At 38.2% G+C, this 21,931-nt stretch overlaps 1 protein-coding gene across 1 annotated transcript in view; it reads right to left on the bottom strand.

Annotated features, from left to right (window-relative positions):
* Window positions 1-21,931, bottom strand: part of RELN (reelin) — a gene marked incomplete at its 5' end in the record, with an annotated part of 426,427 nt that overhangs the window by 296,691 nt on the left and 107,805 nt on the right. Inside the window, one exon of the mRNA XM_015571214.1 lies at window positions 9,335-9,470. Coding sequence (XP_015426700.1) covers window positions 9,335-9,470 — 136 coding nt within the window. The remainder of the gene's footprint in view (window positions 1-9,334; window positions 9,471-21,931) is intronic.

Below are 21,931 nucleotides of genomic sequence, written 5' to 3'. Positions count from 1 at the left end.
AACATCGATGAGAGAGAAACATCGATCAGCTGCCTCCTGCACATCCCCTACTGGGGACGTGCCCGCAACCCAGGTACATGCCCTTGACCGGTACATGCCCTTTCAGTCCGCAGGCCGACGCTCTATCCACTGAGCCAAACCGGTTTCGGCCATGTTTCTCTTTTATTAGATAGGATGTTAGGTTTTAAAAAGCAAGGTTAGAACATTGAATTCATGGTAGAACCCCAATTTTAAAAAAAATAAAATTGAACGAACAGGGTGAGATAAAAGAGGGGTTACAGTTGTTTGTATGGAAAATAATATAATAATTAATAAATAATAATACAAGAACAAACTATTTTGCATACTCACAACTGTAAACCTACTTTTGCCACACTCTATATACATACATCTGGAGAAATACACTCCAAGATACTTAGTATTCTTATTTCTGGGATAATAGGAACATGTATGTGTGAGTGTGTGTGTGTGTGTGTGTGTGTAAGTATGAATGTGTGTGTACATGTTTTCTTCAATAAATAAGTATTGCTTTTACAATCATAAAATAAAATTATTTTAAAACACTTAAAAAGTAGTATTTACTGTCAGGTTTAAATGTAAAAAAAAAATGCCTATTTGAGGCATATATTTGTTTACTGTCATTCTTTTAAATTATAAATCCAAATTAAGGCATTTTGCATTCTGACCCAAAAGTGAAATATAGAAAGCTAAAAATAACTTGACATTTTAACAAAAAACAAACTCAGAAATACAATGTCTGACACAAGCCACAAGAAAGAAAAAGTATATATTCCCAATACAACTCTTGGATTGAAAAATATTAATATGTATTTTTTCAAAGTCTTTTTAGGAGTTACCTAAGTGTAACATGGAATTGAAATGCAAGAATGAACAGTCCTCAAGAGAAAACTCTGATTCCCTATGAACTTTGAGGTCATCTCAGCTTGCTCTAAGTGAGCCACTGATAAATCTCCCCTTGCTATTTATTTGTATGGGATATCCCATTGCACAACATAACTAAGATCCATTTCAGGAGAAAAAACAACCTAGGTTTTAGAAGCAAAATATAAAATTAAAAAGCAGGAATTATTTTCTTGCCCTGATGACTTAGTACAGTTATTTATACTCTCAGTTTCTTCTAGTAGTCTATATTTTATCTTAAGTCCATACATATTGCTTTAATTCCTTATATCCAAGTTCTTTAAACCAAAATAAATACCAAACCAATTCTTCTATTTATAAATTCTGATGATAGATAATACAATTGTTCATTTACAAGATTTACAACACAAAAATCTTTGTAAAATTACCCATTTCAACATATACATTTTTATTTCTCCAATGTGGCATTTATTATAAATTAGAAAGTCCAAAAGGTATCAAATGTTTATTTTAATTTTTAGAGTTAAATACAACCATCTACAATGCCCTAAGATATGTTTACTTAGATTTATTTAACAAAGTATGAAAATATTAATAGCATTTCATTTTAACACCAGAAAATAATGAATGTCGTAGTTGGTCTAATACTTAAAAAGACTTGATGTTTTCGCCTAATGTGATTGTAGGTACATTTTTCTGTTCCATCTTTCCCTCTCCCACACAGAATGATTCCATGCCAAATCCCTTAAATTCCTCTTTTGAAGTTTAAAATTAATTCCCATGGTTGCTCTTCTATAATCCCCCATCTTTTGAAAAAATGCAAAATATGCTTATACTATTAGAGAAACCAGATGAAATCCTAAATATCCTCTGTGAGCCTGGGCTGTGCTTTCAAAAGAAGAGCCACTCGCTCATTCTCAAAAAAAGCTGTTCACCAAGGCGTCTAATTTTATAATTAATATGAACAAGGTAACATTTTGCTTTAAGTACCCATTCATAATGTTAAATCCATGTGAAATCATAACGAACTTCCATGGAAACACACAAGACATGTGCATTTGTTCTAATGAAATTCATACTGAATGGCAAATGAATTCTTAATAATGAGGCACTTGTGTTATCCAGAACTGGGATTGACAAGAACATAACTTAGCTACACTTTCTAAATAATATGATAGCAAGGAACGGATAAAACACATACATTTTTCAGTTTGGAAGCAAATGATGTTTCACCGTACCTTTGTAATATAGTCTGTTTCCCATACAGACTTATCAAAGGGTTGGCTCTTTTATAAACTCATCTTGTCCTAACCATCAGAAGTCCATAACAACAGATGCTGGAATAATTAAAAACCTATCATTATTTTAAAAAACTATCACTATAGACTCTTCCATCACATTACAGACGAGGAGAATGAAGGTGGTTTACGGGCGTCCTTGTGTCACTGTACCCACCTCTTCGTGGTTAACGTGTAGGCTTTAATGTGCATCCTTGCACCTCTGCTCCGGCAGGAAGCCTGTCTCTGGGGATCACTTGCAGAAAATAGGACATTGAGTCCATAATTAAAGTAATCTCTTTCCAGGCAGATGCTGCAGTTGGCTCTGTTATCACATATTACAAAAGGCATCTTGAGAGTTATAAAATGTGCAGCAAATAGCTTTGGAGATGAAAAACCGCAATTTTTCATCTAATTTTGATCCATAGACATGTAAGCACTGTATTGCTAGTTTTTGGTTTTGAGCCAAATAACTATTATGGTGCTGCGATGAGCCAGGCAGTAACCAAAATTAAAGAATACTTTAGCTTTTATCCTCAAAGTGAGAAAAGCTCTTTTGTAACCATCTTTGCACTTAGCAAATAAGGATGCCATCTCAAATCTGAGCGTTAATGCCTGCAGGCAGATTAAGAAGAAAGGCTTATGTAGCTTAGCCTTACAGTCATACTTTCAATATATTTGCTTAAGTTAAAACCAGGGGTTAAGGAACCAGCCATCTTAGCACCTTTGCAACTACAGTGTACATTTTTTAATTTGAAGCATTTCTGTTTATCTTTCACATACTATTTTAAGACAATGCTCTTTGAAATATGTCAGCCTAGATAACTAATATGCCCATACTAGTCATAATCCCTTCTACAAATACTAGTAGTGGAAACAAATGGAGAAGATTTAACTAATACATTTTTGTTTCTAGCTTAGGACTTGTCAATGTGATAACCAAAACTTGACCTCAATTCTGTGAGGTGCTAAAATGGAGATGGAAATAATTTTGTTTCATATTTATTTCTCAGTAATAAATAAGACAACTTCTGAATGTGAACTGACTCATTTTTAAAGAGGTTATTTTAGAATTCTTAGAATTCCAGAAATTTTGTTGTTTAAATGTTATTTCCTCAAACTGTTTTGTGTGTGTGTATGTCTTTAAAATGTATTTTTATTTACTTGAGATAGAATAGAAGCATCAATGATGAGAGAGAATCATTGATTAGTTGCCTCCTGACCAGGAATCGAACTGTGACCTCCTAGTTCATAGATTGATGCTCAACCACTGAACTACCCCAGCCATACTCATTGAGTGTTCTTTTAACCAGTATTTTGAACTCTGCATCTGGTAGACTGCTTGTCTCCATTTCGTTTAGTTCTTTTTCTGGAGTTTTGTCCTTTTTTATTATTATTTGGGTCATATTTCTTTGTCTCCTCATTTTGGCTGCTTCCCTGTGTTTGTTTGTATCAGGTAGAGTTGCTACATCTCCCAGTCCTGGTAGAGTTGCCTTATATAGTAGGTGTCCTATAGGGCCCAGTGGCACAGCCTCCCATTCACCTGAACTGGGTGCTCTAGATGCACCTCCTGTGTGGTCTACGTGCACCCTCTTCTTGTAGTTGAGCCTTGATTGCTGATGGCATGTCAATGGGAGAGATTTACCCTTAGGCCGATTGGCTGGAAGGACTGACCATGGCCACCATGGAGGATCTGCTATCCAGGGGCCGACCCCATGGAGCAGAACTCATTTCAGGGGGGCTTGGTGCCTTCTGAGTCTACCCTTTGAGTGTGTTGCTCATGGTGGTGGTTGAATGGTCCTTCAGCATGGTCTGAAGCTGTCCACTGGGTGTACTGGCTCTGGGGTCTCCTGGGAGGTGCAGACCAAGGTCAGCCACCACCCATGCCTTTTCCAGAGCCACTCAGCATGAGCTCCAAAACCATCTGCATATGGCTGCTCCTTTGCTGGGTTTGGAGGTTCCTCCACAGCCAAGGTATCCCTCCCGTGGGACCACCTGTTCAGCATCTCTGCCCCTACCACTAGTCTCCATGGTTTCTTCCTTATGTCCTTAGTTATAGGAGTTCTGTTCAACTAGGTTTCAGGTATTCTGAATGATGGCTGCCCCTGGTTTAATTGTAACCCTGAAGTTGTTGTAGAAGGATGCCAGTATCACATTGACCTATTCCACCATCTTGACTGGTAGATTCTTTTCTCAGTTTTGGGGGAGTTTACTTAACATTAAATTGTCAGTAATTTGGGCACAAATCTGATCTTCCATGTTCCATTTGTATTCTAATATTATTCTAGCATCTCTGTCCAAGCAGTTAAACCTAAATCTACTGGTGATAAATTTTGCCTTTAATTGACACATCCTTTCCCTATGTAGAATTCACTTTTGACAAGTAATCTATATATATAAAAGCTTAAGTGACTGTTTGACCGTCCGACCAGTACCTATGATGTGCACTGACCACCAGGGGGCAGACGCTCAATGCAGGAGCTGCCAAGTTGTGGTGACTTGGCAGCTGTGGTTCTCGTGTGATGCACCCGGAACCAAAGAGGAGGGAGACAGATTCCGGGGTGCGTCACCCAAGAATCGCCCTCTCACAATATGGGACCCCTCAGGGGATGTCCGGAGAGCCAGTTTTGGCCTCATCCCCGCAGGCCAGGCCGAGGGACCCCACCGAATCTGTGCACTGGGCCTCTAGTGATATGTAATAAGCTTTCAAGGAATGGATCTACATCATAGGTATCAAGATGTAATCTAATGTGTTCTTCGTATTTCAGAAGTTTAAATCAGTGCCTCTCAATATTCAAAGGAATTAGATTAATTCTCTCACACAGAGGTAGATTTCAAAATTACAATAGTAAACACCATAATATGTATTAGTACCATTATAAAAAATAGGTAAGTGATCATTTTAGAGGCAACTGTAGTAAAGTGACAAAAATTGCCTGCTTGGAACTAGACTACCTTCTGAATCCAAGCTGTCACTCACGGGCAAGTTATTTAATGTCACTGTAAGCTGAGATAATAACAGCACCTACTTCATAGAATTACTTTGAGAATAAAATGAGTTAAAAGATGTAAACTATTTAGAACAGTGACTAGCACATTCTAAATTTTCAAAAATATTATTAATTAATGTTGTAATTGTTATTTTACAATCCCTATTCCCTGGCAGCTTCTCACTAATATTTAGGGTTAGATGGCTGGAGATTTCCTTCATTCCCTCCTTTTTTCCCTTACTCCCTTGCCTGTCCCTATCTTTTTCCTCTCCCTCCTCTTTCTCTGCCTCCTCCTCCTCTTTCTCTCCTCCTTCTCATTCTCCTCCTTCTTGTTTCTCCATCTCTTCTCTCCATATACCCTCCTCCCTCTTAGGATTTTGGGGGGACAATTTACATGCAAGAAGTTTGAATAATTAAGGGCCTCTTTTAACTTGAGGCTTACTTGTCACTAAGCACTAATCAAATATAAAGGTAAGAACAAATTATACTGTCATAAGATCTGGATATTAAGCAGATCTCTGAGTAAAATTATCACTTGAAAACTATCAACAGGTGTCAAAAACTAATGACAAAATAAATTTAGTTACTTATCCATTTTTTTAAATTTTTTTTTATTGATTTTAGAGAGGGAGAGAATCATAAGATTGGCTGCCTCCTGCATGTCCCACACTGGGGATTCAGCCAGCAACCTGGGCATATGCCCTGATTGGGAATTGAACTGTGACCTCCTGGTTCATAGGTCAACGCTCAATCATTGAGTACGCCGGCTGGGCTAGTTGTCCATTTTATACATCTGTACCAGGACAGCCAGCAACTTTATTCTCAGGCCATCCTCTCCTCTATGTCTCTCACTTGATTATTTTTTAACGAGAAAGGCAGTAAAAAAAAAAAGACAGCCCTCATTACTGTGTGGCTAGGTGGTTTAGCTATAAAACCTGTTTTATTTATATAGCATGCTCTTCTCTGAGAAAGGCACACACAGCACATGATGTAATTGTTTGGGATTTCAGTTCAAATGTTCCATAATTTTTACTACAAGATTTTAAAAAAGGACTTAAATAGATAAGTGGGTTTTTTAATCATACACGGCTGTTCTAATATGAAATTACAGAATTGGGTGCAGTGTCAATTCAACTGCCACTTTAGAGAGACCGTACACATGGTAAATGATAGATATTAGTAGCTGGGTTCTTCAAATCCAAGACACAATCAATTGTAAGACATTAAGATATAAAGTAAATGCTGCCAATCTCTTCTTTTGAGATTCCAAAACATTTTTTAAAAATCAGTACTTCAGAATCAATGAAATCTGATATCATTATGAGCTATTAAGGACATTTTATTGAGGGCCTTCTATCGTCTGTATTTCAGTATTAGGACCTGTTAGGTACATAAAAATAGCTAACACAGTCCCTGACCTTGGGGGATTTAAAATCCAGTTAAAAAGGAAAATACACTTGTAAAGAAATTAAATAATGTATGAAGTAACTAACAATAAGAAGTTATACAAAATATATGACTAAAGCATATAAGCATGGCTGAAGTTTAATTTTTAAAAAGCTATTCTTCCTACTTTAAAACATGAAACTTTTAATTTTTGAGGTTAATTAGAAAAAAGAGAATCATGATAGATTTACATTCAAATGCCATAAGTTTACGTGTTATTTTATTTTTGCTGAATGTTTAAAATTTATGGTGAACATTAGCAATCCCCTTCAAGTATTGCTGGGCACATACTAAATACAGGTTTTAACTCTTATATGGCTCTACTCAACACATAATAAATAGTGTAGTAAGGAACAAAGGTAAAACATTGCAAGACTTTATTTTGGAAATTTTCAGATAAACTGTTTCCGCGGTCCATGTTCAATCTTCAGTTTTCCTGTAGTCTCTCACAAGCTAGTTAGGAAAGGAGATTAACAAAAGCATCTTGACCACATAAGAAGCAGCTACTCCATGCAAAGCTCAACGTAATCATGGCTCATGTGAAGCAGAGACTTAATGCTATTAAAATAGCAAAAAGTGCAAATTGCATCATAAAAATTTTGTTGGGAAATACGAGAGTGTGTATTCTTTGCAGAGAGTAAAAGTCACTTCTGAGCAAACTGTATTTTTCTGACCAACTGCTAAGAAAATATTCCTTGAAGTTAGGACTTAGAATACCTGTTATTTCTCAGAAGAAAGTAGAGTTTGATATCCCAGGAACAGTGAGATCATATGCCATCAAACATGATATTTAAACAGATTAAATTTAAACCTCTATATTTTTTTGAAATAAGCAATTCTATATTGTTGACATAATTTATTTTGTGTTCTACTGTTGACAAAAATAATGTTTGTTTTAAATTACAAAGTGATGCACGGGGAAAATTTGTTGTCCTTCCAAGTGCAAATATGAGGAAGATAAAGTATGCCAAAAGAGTCAGAGATTACTATTAAACAAAAGGAAAAAACAACATTGAACCTCATATAATCCAAGGGCATTTCCCATGTTTTCTCTGTTTGAGACATTGTATCAACTGTGGAGGGATCACAAAGAAATAAGAAGTTGTCCCTATCCAGGCAAGAAATTAATTCAAATAAGTATACAGTAAACCAATCAACATGTCACTTCTGTTATTGATGTCTTGGAAACCGTTATAGTCTAGAAGAGTGGGCATTTTCAACAGTTCTTGAAAAAAGGGTAGGACTTTAGCAATTGAAATTTATAGAAAAAAAAAAGTATTCTGGGCTATGAGAAAAGCATGAAGAAAGAAAATCACAAAATGTTCAGGGAATTGTAGGAAGTCCCTATTCAGGAGATGCATGCTATAGGAAATAAGAGAAGATGGTAAACATCAATTATTGGGAAAAGCATATCAAATCCACGCCAAAGGGCTGGCTTTCAGATGGAAATTTGGGGGGATACAAGCTTTGAGTGATCAAGATTGGACCTTAGGAAGATAAACTGGCTAACAATGTGCAGGATGGATGGAGGAGAAATAGGCCGGAAGTGAACAGACCAGTTGGGATGCTATTGCAATCAATAACCTTAGGAAGAGGCACTGGAAAGAATGAGTTCAAGTATGAAAAACTTCCTGAGGGAGAAAATGATGAGATTAAATGTCAATTAACTAGAAGGATGAATCTGATGTTTGCATCTTGATAACCCAGAAGATAGGCAAAAAATAGATCCCTTGACACTCAACTGTATGCTATTAAAGGGAAGTAAAGATAATAGTGAATTTGGAGTGTGCATATTTTATGAGACTTTGTTGTCTGAGCAGAAGGTTGGAATAGAGAATCATTCAATATGCCGTCCAGCTCTATTTTGCTTGGCTGCCCATAGAATGCTGTTTCTGAATGGCCTCTGACCTTATTCCATTGGCCTATTTATCCATTCAACAAATATTCGGTGAATGCTTACTGTGTGCTAGGGACTGTTTAGACAGTTGGGGCAAATGAGTAAACAAACAAAAAAATTCTTGCTTTCAAGGAACCTGCATTTCAGCAGAAAGAGACAGACAATGAATATACATAATTAAATATGAAGTATATCATGTGCTAGAAGTAAAAAAAAATATGGAAAGAAAAGATAACTAAAGAGGATGAGGAGTGGTGATTCTGGGGCAGTGGTAGTGGAATAGTCTATACTGAGAGATGGCACAAGTCACAGCCTTTGAGCCACAGTGCAGTGTTTGTCCAAGGCCGTGGGGGCATTACTTACTACATTTCCCAGTTTCCTCTGAATGAAAGCACATGAAAAAGTTATTAAATTTCTATAGAGTCCCTGATTTCTCACCATCACGAATCTCTTATCTGATCACATTTCCTTCTTGTCTCTAATGGTCAGAAATCAGAAAGCTGAATTTGTGGTCTTCTTCCAACGTGTATATGAGTCTCATGGCATTTTTAGTACCTGTTTTCATCTTATTTTCTAAACGAAAATTTTGATAACGGCTTTATTTTTATCTTATTGTGTATTTTGGTCAGCTAAAATCTAATTTATAACTCTTGAGGAATTAATAAATAGGCAAAAATAAAGTTACTTTTTAAAAGTTTTCATCTCTTTTTTGATACCCAAGTCAGTGAATTCCATTAGAGTCAAACTTGTTAAAATAATACACTTTAATAGTTACCCCATATGTAACCCAATGAGGGGTATATTTGCCTTCCTTAGTGGTCACAGACACTGTGGGTACTTACATGAAATTCACGCAGCCTGTGCCAGCAGGTGGAGCGATCCAGACGAAGCTGAGGTTGGTTGTGGGCAGATGACTCACATGAGAGGCCACCACGCTGCACATAAACTGGTTACCAAACTGGTGGTCAGACATGATCCCTGAGAGACAGAAAGGAAGTTTGTTATAAAAACAACAAAACAAAGTCTTTCTTATCATAGCCTAACAATATTTTCTGGACATTTTTATTTTACGTTAAGATTCATCATGCTGTTCGGGCTTCCCCATAAATTAGGCAACTTTCCATTTCCTATTGTTAGAAGGAAATTAATCATTTAAAACATTATTGTTAAGGAATAACCTCATAAATTTATTGCCATAGTATTGGCTTTGCTTTGATTTTGTTGATTGGTTGTTGCCCATCACCAAAGACCACTAGGACCACACTGGAAGTGTTTACAGCAAAGGAAACAAAAAATTCTATTGATAAGTGGAAGGTATTTCAGAGAGGGTGTTAGAAGGGGCTTGCTAAAATATCTGGGCTTGTGTTGTTATTCTAGAGAATAGGATGATCAAGCTAGCTCCAGAATTTCCAAATTTTAGTACTGAAAGTCCTGCATCCTGGGGACACCTGCTCCCCTCGGCCCCTGCCCAGTCCTGTAGGGGATGTTACAGAGAAAGGTGGCTTTACTTCTGGATTGGGCGCTATCAGAAAGTAAGCGCAATTTTATCACTGAGTATCTGAATTTTTGTCTAGGAGACATGAGGAATTGAGTAGGGCTCAAGCTTTGATTGAAAAAAAGTTCATGTTAACAAGAAGAGGGGATGTTGGTCATGTTGGTGGTTTGCACCGTGTTCTATATCCAGGCATGAGTAAATGTGGTCCTCCCAATTTCAGAGTGGTCTCGTTTGGTGCTGATGGTCTGTGAAACTGCTTATGTTCAACATGAGAGCACCACGGCCCCGCTGTGAGTGCCGGGTCAGCTCCCAGTTGAGTTATTGGGGTGCCTTCTTTCCCTTTTCCATAAGGCTATTCTCTCAGGTTTACCTCAAGTACAAAATATTAACACATGACTGGATAATAAGAAAATAAACAACTCAATTTTTAAAAAATGGGCAGAAGACCTAAATAGACACCTCATCAACAAAGACATGCAGATGGCAAATAAGCCTATGAAAAGATGTTCAACATCTTAAGTCATTAGAGAATTACATATTAAAACAACAATGAAATGCCACTACACACTTACTATGGCCAAAATCCAAAACCACTGACAACGTCAAATGCTGGCGAGGATGTGAAGCAACAGGAAAACATACATTGCAAGTGAGAATGCAAAATGGTCTAACCCTTTTAGAAGACAGTTTAATGTTTTGTTACAAAAGTAAATGTACTCTTACCATATAATCCGCAATCCCACTCCTTACCAGTTACCCAAATAAACTGACATTTTATGTCCACACAAAATCCTGCACATGGAGATCTATAGCAGTTTTATTAATAACTGTCAAAACTTGGAAGTCCCCAAAATGTCCTTCAGTGAGCAAATGGATAAACTGTGGTAGATCCAAACAATGGAATATTATTCAGAGCTAAAAGGAAATGAATTACCATGACATGAGAAGGCAGGGGTAAGTAAATGCATATTACTAAATGAAAGAAGCCAATTGGAAATGGTTACATATTGTATAATTCCAACTATATGCTATTCAGGGAAAGATAAAAAGTACGGGGATGGTAAAAAGATCAGTGTTCGCTAGGTTTGGGAGGGAGAGAGGGATGACTGGGCAGAGCACAGGGGATTTTTAGGGCAGTGTATGATGCTACCATGGTGGGAACGTGTCATTGTGTATTTGTCAGAACTCATGGAATGTACAACATCACAGTGAGCCCTAATGTGAACTATGAGCTTTGAGTGATAATGATGTGTTAATGTAGGTTGATCTGTTGTCATGAATATATCACTGTGGTGCAGGACAGTGACAGGATGGATGCTCTATGTGGCATGGGTGGGTGGGGACAAGGGTACATGGGAAATCTGTTCTTTCCATTCAATTTTGCTGTGACTTAAAACTGCTCTAAAAATAAAGTTTTTAATAAAAACATTGCCAGAAGTGGGCAGGTAAATAAAACATTCATTTATTGACTTTTTGAAATGGGCAAATGACTTACACTCTCTGAGACCCAGTTTTCTTATCTATAAAATGGAATTGCCATGTCCCCTGTATCCTGAAGTTATAGTGAGAATTAAAAGGCCCAAACACATACAACAGCTCCTAGTACAGCACACCTGTGTTTGGATAGGTGCCCTTCCTGGCTATCATCATAGCAGTCCCTGCATTCCTCCATCACTGCATTTGCCCATCTTTCCAAGGTGTCTGTGATGGACTAGGTCTTTCATCTTTATATTCCAAGCAACTGTCACAATACCTGACACATCACAGATCGTCAAGAAATGTTTTCTGAATAAATACAAAAATAATGTAACTATAAAAAAAGACAATAGAATCTGTGACATATGTTACATTAACTAGTGAAACAGGATCTTCTAGAATAGGAAGTTATTCTGAATACTAGTTCATACTGGGCAAAGAAATAGAAAAATAAATCTATATTTTTTATACAGCCAACAATGCTCTTTTTCTCATTTAAGAGTTCATTTTTTGAGCTGTATCTTGAGACAAAATTCTTCAAGCCAGAGAAACCGCAAGGTTAGAAAGAATAAGACTCCCGGGAAATTGCCGAGTGCTGAAGGTGACTCAGGCATTGCCGCTCCCCTCTGGTCGGGCATAAACAGGGAGCCAGTGTGTAGAAAATGACACATCTGCAGGAGTCAGCTGCCAAAAGGAAAACACAGGTTCCAACCACAATCATTGTGGGAAGGGAAATGAATCAAACAAAATAAGGATGCAGTGTTTCACAGCCTTGGTAACCGGATTCACATTCGAATATCTCCTCATCCCTCAAAGCTCCTCTTAGAAAGTGAGTGGATGTCTAGGCTACATAGTACTTGACAGAGATATTATAAAGCAGCTATATGTCATAATCACCATATGCCCTATCCAGATACGCATGCCACAGAACCAGAGTCTGGCAGGCTTACCAGGCTGGCCCAGTCAGTTCCCCAATGTGGCTGCAAGGGGCATCACCTGAAGAGACTGAGTAAACACTGGTGCCAGAGAATCGGGCTTAACAGGTTTGGTGTAAAGCCTGGGTAATGAGAGTTTTGAAAGCTCACCAAGCAATTCTAACATGTAGCTGAGAACATGCATTAAAAACGTGTCTTAGTGAAAGGCTGTCCAGAATTCAGGGCTCAGGGTAATACCACTACGGCACCAATACACAGTTTGAAATTATCCACAGTGTCTTAATTATGACTCTGGTAATAATACAAAATTGCCTATCTTCTCATCCATTACTCCTTAACCTCCCCCAATATGTATTCTGAGGATATTTTTTAGATACCTTCAAGTAATATGAGTCGTAGTGGTCTTTTGCTTTTTTTAAAAAAAAAAAAACCATAGAGCACTGACACATTATACTCCTACCACATTTTAATTGGCTTTTCTTTTCTTTCTTTCTTTTTTTTTAAACATCTAAAGGTTGGCCAGAGTTGCAATTCTTAGAAATCTATTTACCTTACCAACCAGCAGGAAAAACAACACTATTTACAGAATCCTTATTTTGCATCAAACATTATGTTAGGCCCTATGGAGGTACATAGAAGAAATTTGGGACATAGTCCCTACCCTGAAATGGCTTGAGCTGGGAAGAGAGACCTGGAATAATCTGACATTCTAAATAAAACAGCTAACTTGGTGGTATTCTGGAAAATATAAAATAGGAAAGAAAGAGGGATTAACACCAACGATTGTAATAATAACCAATGCTCATTGAGCACTTACAACAGCCTGGCATTATTCTAAGTGCTCCGTGAATGCTAACTTTTTGAAGGCTCTTAACAACCCCATCAGATAGGAGCTGTTATTTTCTCCATTTTAGCACATAGGACCGAGCACGCAGGCAGTGCAGCCTGCATTCAACCCACAGTGCCCTTGCTACAGTCAGGAATGGCGTTATTGCAGAGGGAGACTGAAACTGGGTCTTCGGGGAAAGGCTGAAATTTCCCACAATTTTTTTTTAAATTTTATATTCAGCAGCAGGGTATAATTCAGAGACTGTCGCCTCACCGCCACAGATTGCATGACTTTGTCAGGATGCCCTCTCTCAGGGTCAGTTCTGACATCTGTAAGCTGCTGGTCCACAACCAGTAAGGCCCCTTTCAGAGCCACAGCTGAGTGCAATGTAAGTGAACAGAGGAAAGATGGGAGGACATCACACAATGAGCAGAGGTGTTCATGTAAAATGAGAACAAGGAAGACGAGAGCAGTCAGCATCAGCTTCCAGTGTCCTATGGAAACAATTTACTGCATCTGCCACACTGATCTTCTCAGTGGTTTCTGTGTCATGAAAGACATATACCACCTAATGAATATGTAGGGTTTATATTACATATTCGGGAGCCTATTCTTGGGATAACTGAAATTTGAATTTGGTAATGAATTTAAATTTATGATGGTGTTTTCCCTGCTGCAGGCTGGATAACAGGGTACATATTGCATTTTTAATATTACTTGGAAAAGGGAAAATGGGATCTATAATAAAAGAATTTAATTACGCTGCATATTTCAGGGAGATAAACATATAAAATATATGCTGACAGAAAAAGATTTGACTTTGGGTGGGGGCACACAATGCAATATATAGATGATGTATCATAGAACTGTACACTTGAAACCTATATAATCTTAATAAACATTGCCACCCAATAAATTTAATTTTAAAAAATAAAGATTTCATTTTTATTGTTATGGTTATGTGTAAACTGTCGCACAAAATTTTTTCACATGGCATTTCTTCCCTAGAGAAAGAAGCTATTATACTTGACTCTGAGAGAAAGTAAGCACTTCCAGAAGTATGGCTCTCTTGACCTAATTTTGAGCAAATAAAGTAAAGTATATCCTCCAAACTCTGAAGTTTCACAAGATTGATAACTGTCTTGATTTTAGCAAGATTTTAAAGAATCCATGTTATAAATACATTTTCTTTTAAATGTTGTGTACCCACATTTGAGAAATAGAATATTCACAATCCTGTTATAATTTCTATACCAAGGAATAACATAGCCCAGCTGCTGTGGCTCAGTAGTTGAGTGTTGACCTATGAACCAGGAGGTCATGGTTCGATTCCCAGTCAGGGCATAAGCACAGGCTTCGGGCTCAATCCCCAGTAGGAAGTGTGCAAGAGGCAGCCAATCAATGATTCTCTCTCATTACTTAGGTTTCTACCTCTGTTTCCTCCCTTCCTCTGTGAAATCAATAAAAATATTTTTAAAGGAAATAATGTAACTCTTTAAAACAATTATTCTTTTGACAAAGTATGGTGCTTGAAATTCATTAAGTCATTCAGTCCTTTAAATATGTAACTCAAATATATATATTTATCTTCCTAATCAAAGTTTGTGGTTATAAAATAGGAATCTATATCAGAGTTTCTTTTAGCCACCTTATACTTCTGCACGATTAGGCTCACAACGTCTTTAACTGTTCTAAACTTGCTTCCATGATCCCTTTTAAGACAGTAATACACATTTCTGTGCCTTCTGGGACGTCATTTTCCTTGACAAGTCTTCAGTTATTTTAAGTTTGTGACTAAACCTTGTATGAACTCCATTTTCCCTCAGGAATACTTTCTATGCTTTTAATGTGCATACCTTGGGTCTTCAGAACTGTAACTAGAATTTCTATGATCCCCCTCTCTACAATAAAATGTACATATCCTCATAAAAATGTAGACCATTCAGTTCCAAGAAACACATTGAAGATTTTATTACCAAAAATAACCCAAGTAGTGAAAAAATTACACATTCATGTTGGGTTTATTCCATATTTTGTAGATTAAAGATGTACATTACATATACCTGTTGAGTTTGCAATTTGCCATGGTTAGTGTTAACATGGGTAGAACATGTTCTAATTTACTTTACATGAGGTTCAAGAACAAAGACGTCTGTGGATGGGATATCACCAAAGGGCAAGTATTACATTAAGATTTTAGATTTTTGTTTGTAGAACATGTAACCTTCCTATATAAAAATGGTGAAACCTTAAAATAAATATTATTTGATTACTTCAAAAACTTTCAGAAAGTTTGAAAGAATATTTTGTCAGAAAGTTTAATAAATGTATCAATTTATGTCTCCATTAGAAGTATAAAATAAGACACTTTTTTTGTTATTGTTAATCTGCATCCAAGGATATTTTTTCCCATTGATTTTTAGAGACTGGAAGGGAGGGAAGGAGTGGGGAAGAGATAGAAATATTGATGTGAAAGAGACATATTGATTGGTTGCCTCCCACACATGCCCCAACAGGGGCCAGCATTCAAACCTGCAACCCAGTTACATGCCTTTGACTGGAAATTGAACATATACTCTGACCACTGTGAAACACTGGCTAGGTCTTAAGACAAACATTTAAAATTATTTCTATTTTATTTTTATTAATTGCTTTTTATTTAAAAGTGGTATCTAAACACTTTCATTACTTAATAAAATTGGCCTGTTCTGAAAATCTAGTTTGGATCATGTTATATTATTATAAGTGAAGAGAGGAAATGAATTATGGAGTTTGTTTTTCTCATTGTTTAAACTTTTCATATGATTCAATATGAATAACTGTTTACTTACAGAATTTGATTTGTCTCTTATTTGCCTTCTTTGCTAGGTTAATGTACTCAAGCATTTCAACGAAGCTAAACACAATTTTATCTGCTGAAAAGTAATCACAGAACTTCCTGAAAACATCCTTATTGCAGCTTATCTGTGAAGTACAAGCCTGATGAAAATGGATATGAAAAGACCCTCTCAAGTAGTGCTACAAGATAATGAATATATGTGCACACACTTTCACATATGTACACTGAGTTTGTTTAATTTTTAAAGCATTGATCTGAAGGCGTTTGATTTCAGCTTTAAGTCTGGAAGCAAAAAAAAAAATTACTAAAACCCTTTTTTAAGTCACTCTGGAATTCTATGTCTATGGGCACGTTAGAAAACATATGAAGATCCATGCTATTTCCACACTTACTGGTTACGTAAAAAGAGCTTATTCTAAGTCAACCAGATTCTTTCCTCACTCACTGCAGTTACAAAGATGAGAATTCTTGTTGTTGCTTTCCTTCTCCATTTCTCTCCTAGCACTACCATTTAGCAAATGCCTTCTCTGTGTCAAGTGTTCTCCCATATTATTACCTTACTATTATGGGAGAGGCAGTACAGGGGAAAAGCTGAGAACATAGACCCCGACGCAGTCTGACTAGGTACAGATCCTTTGCTCCACTACCAAGGAGTTCTGGACTTTTGGGCAAGTTACCCAAACACTCTCTCTTCAATTCCTTTCCAAGAAAATAGAGATAATAAATAATAGGGTGGCTATGAAGATTAAATGAGTATATGACATATACTAGTAAAGCACTACATTTGTTGGCCTTTATTATCATTCCCATTTTAGAGATAAAGGATATTTTTCAAGAACCAGTGGGTTTAACCAAAGGACAACAGAGCTAGTGAATAGCACTTCAACACAGGTCCATTTTTTGTCCTACACTGTCCACTGGCATCCTCCCTCCCTGTGCCCAAAGGGACAGGACCTTAAAGACAAGACAGGCCCCTGTCCTGACCAACAGAAATCCTCTCCAAATACAGCGATGGAGTACAAAGTGAGCAGGCAAGTGTAAGCAGGAAGAGGGCCCCTCCTCTAGGCACAAGGATTGGTTTTCTCCCTCTCCCTCTCCTCCTGATTCCCCTCCTTCTCTAAACACCTTAATTTCTCATCAGACAGTTACTGAATTCCCTTTGTCCTCTAGATAAATGTATCTCTTAGTCAGATACAGATGGAGTGAGATAGCCTTAGGTCAAAAGTACTCCCCTAAAGGGCAAAGCCATACAGTTACACTTAGGCCTGTGTGGCCACAAAGTACTCCCCTAAAGGGCAAAGCCATACAGTTGTTACACTTAGGCCTGTGTGGCCACTTAAGTTCGACACAGCAGAATCCTTTCTGAAGAGCAAGTACAAAATTCATTGCTAAAGGTCCCTGACAAACTGGTTCCTTCCCTACTACTTCATACTCTCCCTCACCCCTAAAAGCTGCCTGGTGGTGGAAAAATCACTACACATTGTCTGCCTCCAGCCTTTCTACAGCAAACACATCATGCTGCGTTCAGAACTGTATTCCGCCTCACTATCAGGTGCTTTGACTTGTCCTGGTGTGTGTTAGATTCACAGCACAACTTCTAGTCTAGAAGCTGATTTTACACATATACAGGCTAAAGAGATCCAAAGAGGAGAAGGCTTCGGAGATATAAACCCAAGCCAACATAGGAGCCTGAAAAGTTCTTCAGCAAAAGTTAATTAAAAAATAAAATTATTTTTCATAACTGAAACTTTATATCCATTGAAAATAACCCTTCATTTCTATCTCTCTGGGCTGATTTATCATGACCCTTATTCAAAATTCATGATACTCCATCACGGCCAAACTGATTATAATTATATGTACACATCTGTAGGTTTCTTCTCCCTAGACCAGGGGTCAGCAAATTATGGCCCAAGGGTCAAATCTGGACTATTTTTGTACAAGCATTGAGCTAAGAATAGTTTTACATTTTGTAAAGTTGTAAAACAAAAAGATGAGTATACAATAGAGATCTACCCTTATGATCTGAAAAGCCTAAAATATTTATTAGCTGCTAGCCATTTACAGAAAAAGTTTGCTGACCTCTGGCCTAAGATGTCCTTTATTTCTCTGGCTCGGCTAAACCATTACTCGCCACTTAATACACATATGAGAACATAAACCAGCCCCTTCATAAAATTTTCTGTGCAATTCCTTCCTATATCCAAGGTTAATGTTAGGAACATCTTTATGCTCTCAGAATACCCAGAGAGCAAATCATTTCTCTCAAGAAACTTAATCTAGAAAAAAATGGAAGTAAACAAACTGTGATAAGGTTATATTAAAAGACCATATTAATCATGGAAATTTATGTTTTTGTGAAAAAAAATTGCCCCCTAAGCTGCAGGTCAACAGTATATGAGTCAAAGACTCTTCGGGGAAGTTGTCCTCCATACAAGGGCTCAGCAATCTAAGATATTTCCATATGGTAGCTATGCTATCTCAGTGTGTGGCTTCCATTGCCATCACAGCAAGTGGATAAAGAAACCTATAGGCCCTGGCCAGATGACTCAGTTGGTTGGAGTGTTGCCCCACATACCAAAACGTTGTGGGTTCGATTCCCAGTCAGGGCACATATCTAGATTGTGGGTTTGATACAATGTCAGGGCGCATAAGGGAGGCAACGCATCAGTGTTTCTCTCCCCTCTCTCTAAATATCAATAAAGACATAAATTCGGCGAGGAATTTTTTTTTAAAAAGAAAGAAAAAAAAGCTAGAGGACTCACATCCTCTATTCTGTGCTCGACTGGAAAATAGTATACTTTATTTCTCCTCATAACCTATTAATCAAAATTATTCACATGGTCCCCATAAACTACAAAGAGAGCAGAAAGTGTGGAGGAGCAGATAGCTATTTCATGAGCAATAAATGCCTTAACCAAAAGGTAAGTACAGTTAATTGAGGCAGAATAGAGTTTGACAAGAGTTAGGATTCTTTAGAAAGTTGACTACAAAGTGGCAGAAAAAGTCATGACAGAGGATGGTGGAGGTAACTGCGAAACACAAAACATAAGGTTCTGCACATTCCATAGGAAAGAACAGAGTCTCTTCAGTACCACGGAGAGCTCCTGCACTTTAAATTACTCTAAGACCCTATGATGTCAATTGTAATGCCTTTATTTAGCAACGGTTCATTTCATAAACACTTATCATGTGCCTATCATAGATTTTGTAGATGAAACAAGTTTCATAACACATCACTAACAGTCTAATGGGGAAGATAAATAACTGTATTGCAATGAGGCTAAATGATTATAAAGTCATCTCAGACATATTTAAAATAGATTAGGAGTTCCACACAATCAAAATGGTCGAATAGGCAAACATAGTACTCTCATCCTGCTACAACCACATAAAAATTACAACTGAACTACAGAGCAACCCATCATTCAGAAGTGCCTGAAATCGAGCTAAACACAAGTCCTAGAACTAAATATCTAAAGAAGCCACATTGAGACTGGTAGAGGGGCAGAGATGCACAACCGGCTAGTCCCACACCCTTGTGTGGCAGATAAAAATCTCGGCTGCAGAGGTCCCCTCTGTAGAGTGAAGGGTCCCAGTACTACACCAGGCTGCCTAACCCAGAGCTCCAGTCCTGGGAAGAGAGGTCCCCCTACTTCTGGCTCTTTCTGATTTCTTTTTAGTTGTCTACCTTTCAGAGTAGAATGGAGAAAAAACAAAATAAATAAAACTCTCTACTGAACTAAGAAAAAAAGAAAGTTTAAAATATAAAAACAGTGGAGACTGAGGCTGAGGGCTTCTGGAGTTCTAGGCAGTTCCTCTTAAAAGGCCATGCATGGGATTATCCCCACTGAAATCCAGCAGTAGCTCAAAAGGCACCAGGGACATATGGGAGGAACTGAATTGTCTGGCATCAGAATGAGAGCAGGATGCCCTAACCGGTTTGGCTCAGTGGATAGAGCGTCGGCCTGCGGACTGAAGGGTCCCAGGTTCGATTCTGGTCAAGGGCATGTACCTTGGTTGCAGGCACATCCCCAGTAGGGAGTGTGCAGGAGGCAGTTGATTGATGTTTCTCTCTCATCGATGTTTCTAACTCTCTATCCCTCTCCTCTCCCTTCCTCTCTGTAAAAAATCAATAAAATATATGAAAAAAAAGAATGAGAGCAGGAGGGGCAACTTTTTTCCTAGAGAGAAGCGCTGGCAGAGGCCATTGTTCCTTTGCTGAGCAACTCTCCAACCCTGCCCCAACAACAGAGTCAGCGGGCAGGCACCATATCTGCATCTGCATCAACCTGGCAATCACTGTTTACCCCGCCCTGGTGATTCCCTGAGACCCCATTCCACCCAAGTTGTCCCCCTCCTCCGCTGCCTTCCAAGCTATTGCCAGTAGCTTTTCCGTATGAATGGCTTGTCTTGACTCATGCTTCACACTTTCCTAAAATCTCTCAAACAAGCAGCATCTGGCCTTGGCATGCCCCATACCTCTTATTAAGTGGCCCCAGGCCTGGCACTAACAACAGCAGGCCTTGATTAACAGCATGGCCCTCTTGGGCACCTCCAAGCCCAGCATAAGTAGCTGCCATCTGCAGGTCACTTTGTAGCTCAGGCTAGGTGGCCCTGGAAAGAACATAGGGTTAGATGGCTTTGGTCTGCACCTCCTGGGAGGCCCCAGAGCCAGCACACCTGGTAGTCAGCTTCAGACCACGTCAAAGCATCGCCCAACCACATATAGGAGCCACACACTCAAGGGGCACATACCTGTCAAGGCACATACTTAGGTTGCGTGTTCGATCTCTTATCTGGGAGCATATGGGAGACAACTGATCGATGTTTCTCACATCCAGTGTTTCTCTCTCTTCCCCCACCTTCTTCCTTTCTCTCTAAAATCAATGAAATGTCCTCAAGTGAGAATTTAAAAAGAATAGTTTTGCTACATTTGGTTGGGAGACTTTCACCAGGTCAGGGAGGGAATTCAGAGGTTAAGAGATTTAGTGTGAAAAATCATCTCCCTTGTGGCTTTCTAAGATGAAGGAAGTGTCAGATAACTTATCATCCAATCCAATGGTCAATAAAGAGGTACCTATGGTGATGGGAATAAGAAGAGAAAGGCTTTGATTTTAGCCCATTGCTGCATTCTTCACAGGAACTATAGGGAACGTGCACCTGGAGGAGCACAGCAGAAACCTGAAATTGGCAGTCTCTTTCTGGCTGTCTGCTATGGAATTTTGATCTATTCTGAAGATGCCAGATTTTTGCCAGCACAGGTGAAAGATGCCTTGGGGGCTTAATACAGTGAAAGATTAATTGACAGATTAATCAGATATTGACAATGCAAAGCAAATTAGATATCATAGAAGAAGTATACATTATTTTGTGAGCCCATACATATAGCAAATGCATCTACTTGGGATAGAGAATCAAACAATTACAGCAGCATTTAAGACATCTTTGAAAGAGGTGTAAAATTCTCTTGGGGGGTTTGTTTCAAAAGGAACAGTATGCTCAAAATGGAAAAATTCTGAGAGAGCTATGGAGAAGTGGGTGTCTAGAAAACAATGGCATGCACAGCAGGCACATGGGGGGAAGGGGCTGGAACGCAACTGAGCCTCGAATGGAAAACCCTTGAATGCTTCACTCGAGAATCCACACTGCTTCAGGCACAATGGTGAGTGACCATGGGAAGTCTGTGTAAATAGAAGAAAATATTAACACAATGGTGGTGTATAAAATGAATGTGTGCAAACCAAAGAGCATCAAGGATGCTGGAAAGTTGCTTCAAGAGACCAGGCAAGGCATGAGAAAGGTTGGAGAATTCTAGCGTTAGGAGAAGGGGTTTTTATTTGAATTTATAGCTTCATGCCTCAT

Source organism: Myotis davidii, unplaced genomic scaffold, assembly GCF_000327345.1.
Source record: "Myotis davidii unplaced genomic scaffold, ASM32734v1 scaffold125, whole genome shotgun sequence".
NCBI lineage: Eukaryota > Metazoa > Chordata > Mammalia > Chiroptera > Vespertilionidae > Myotis > Myotis davidii.
This window is presented reverse-complemented; position numbering and strand designations above follow the sequence as displayed.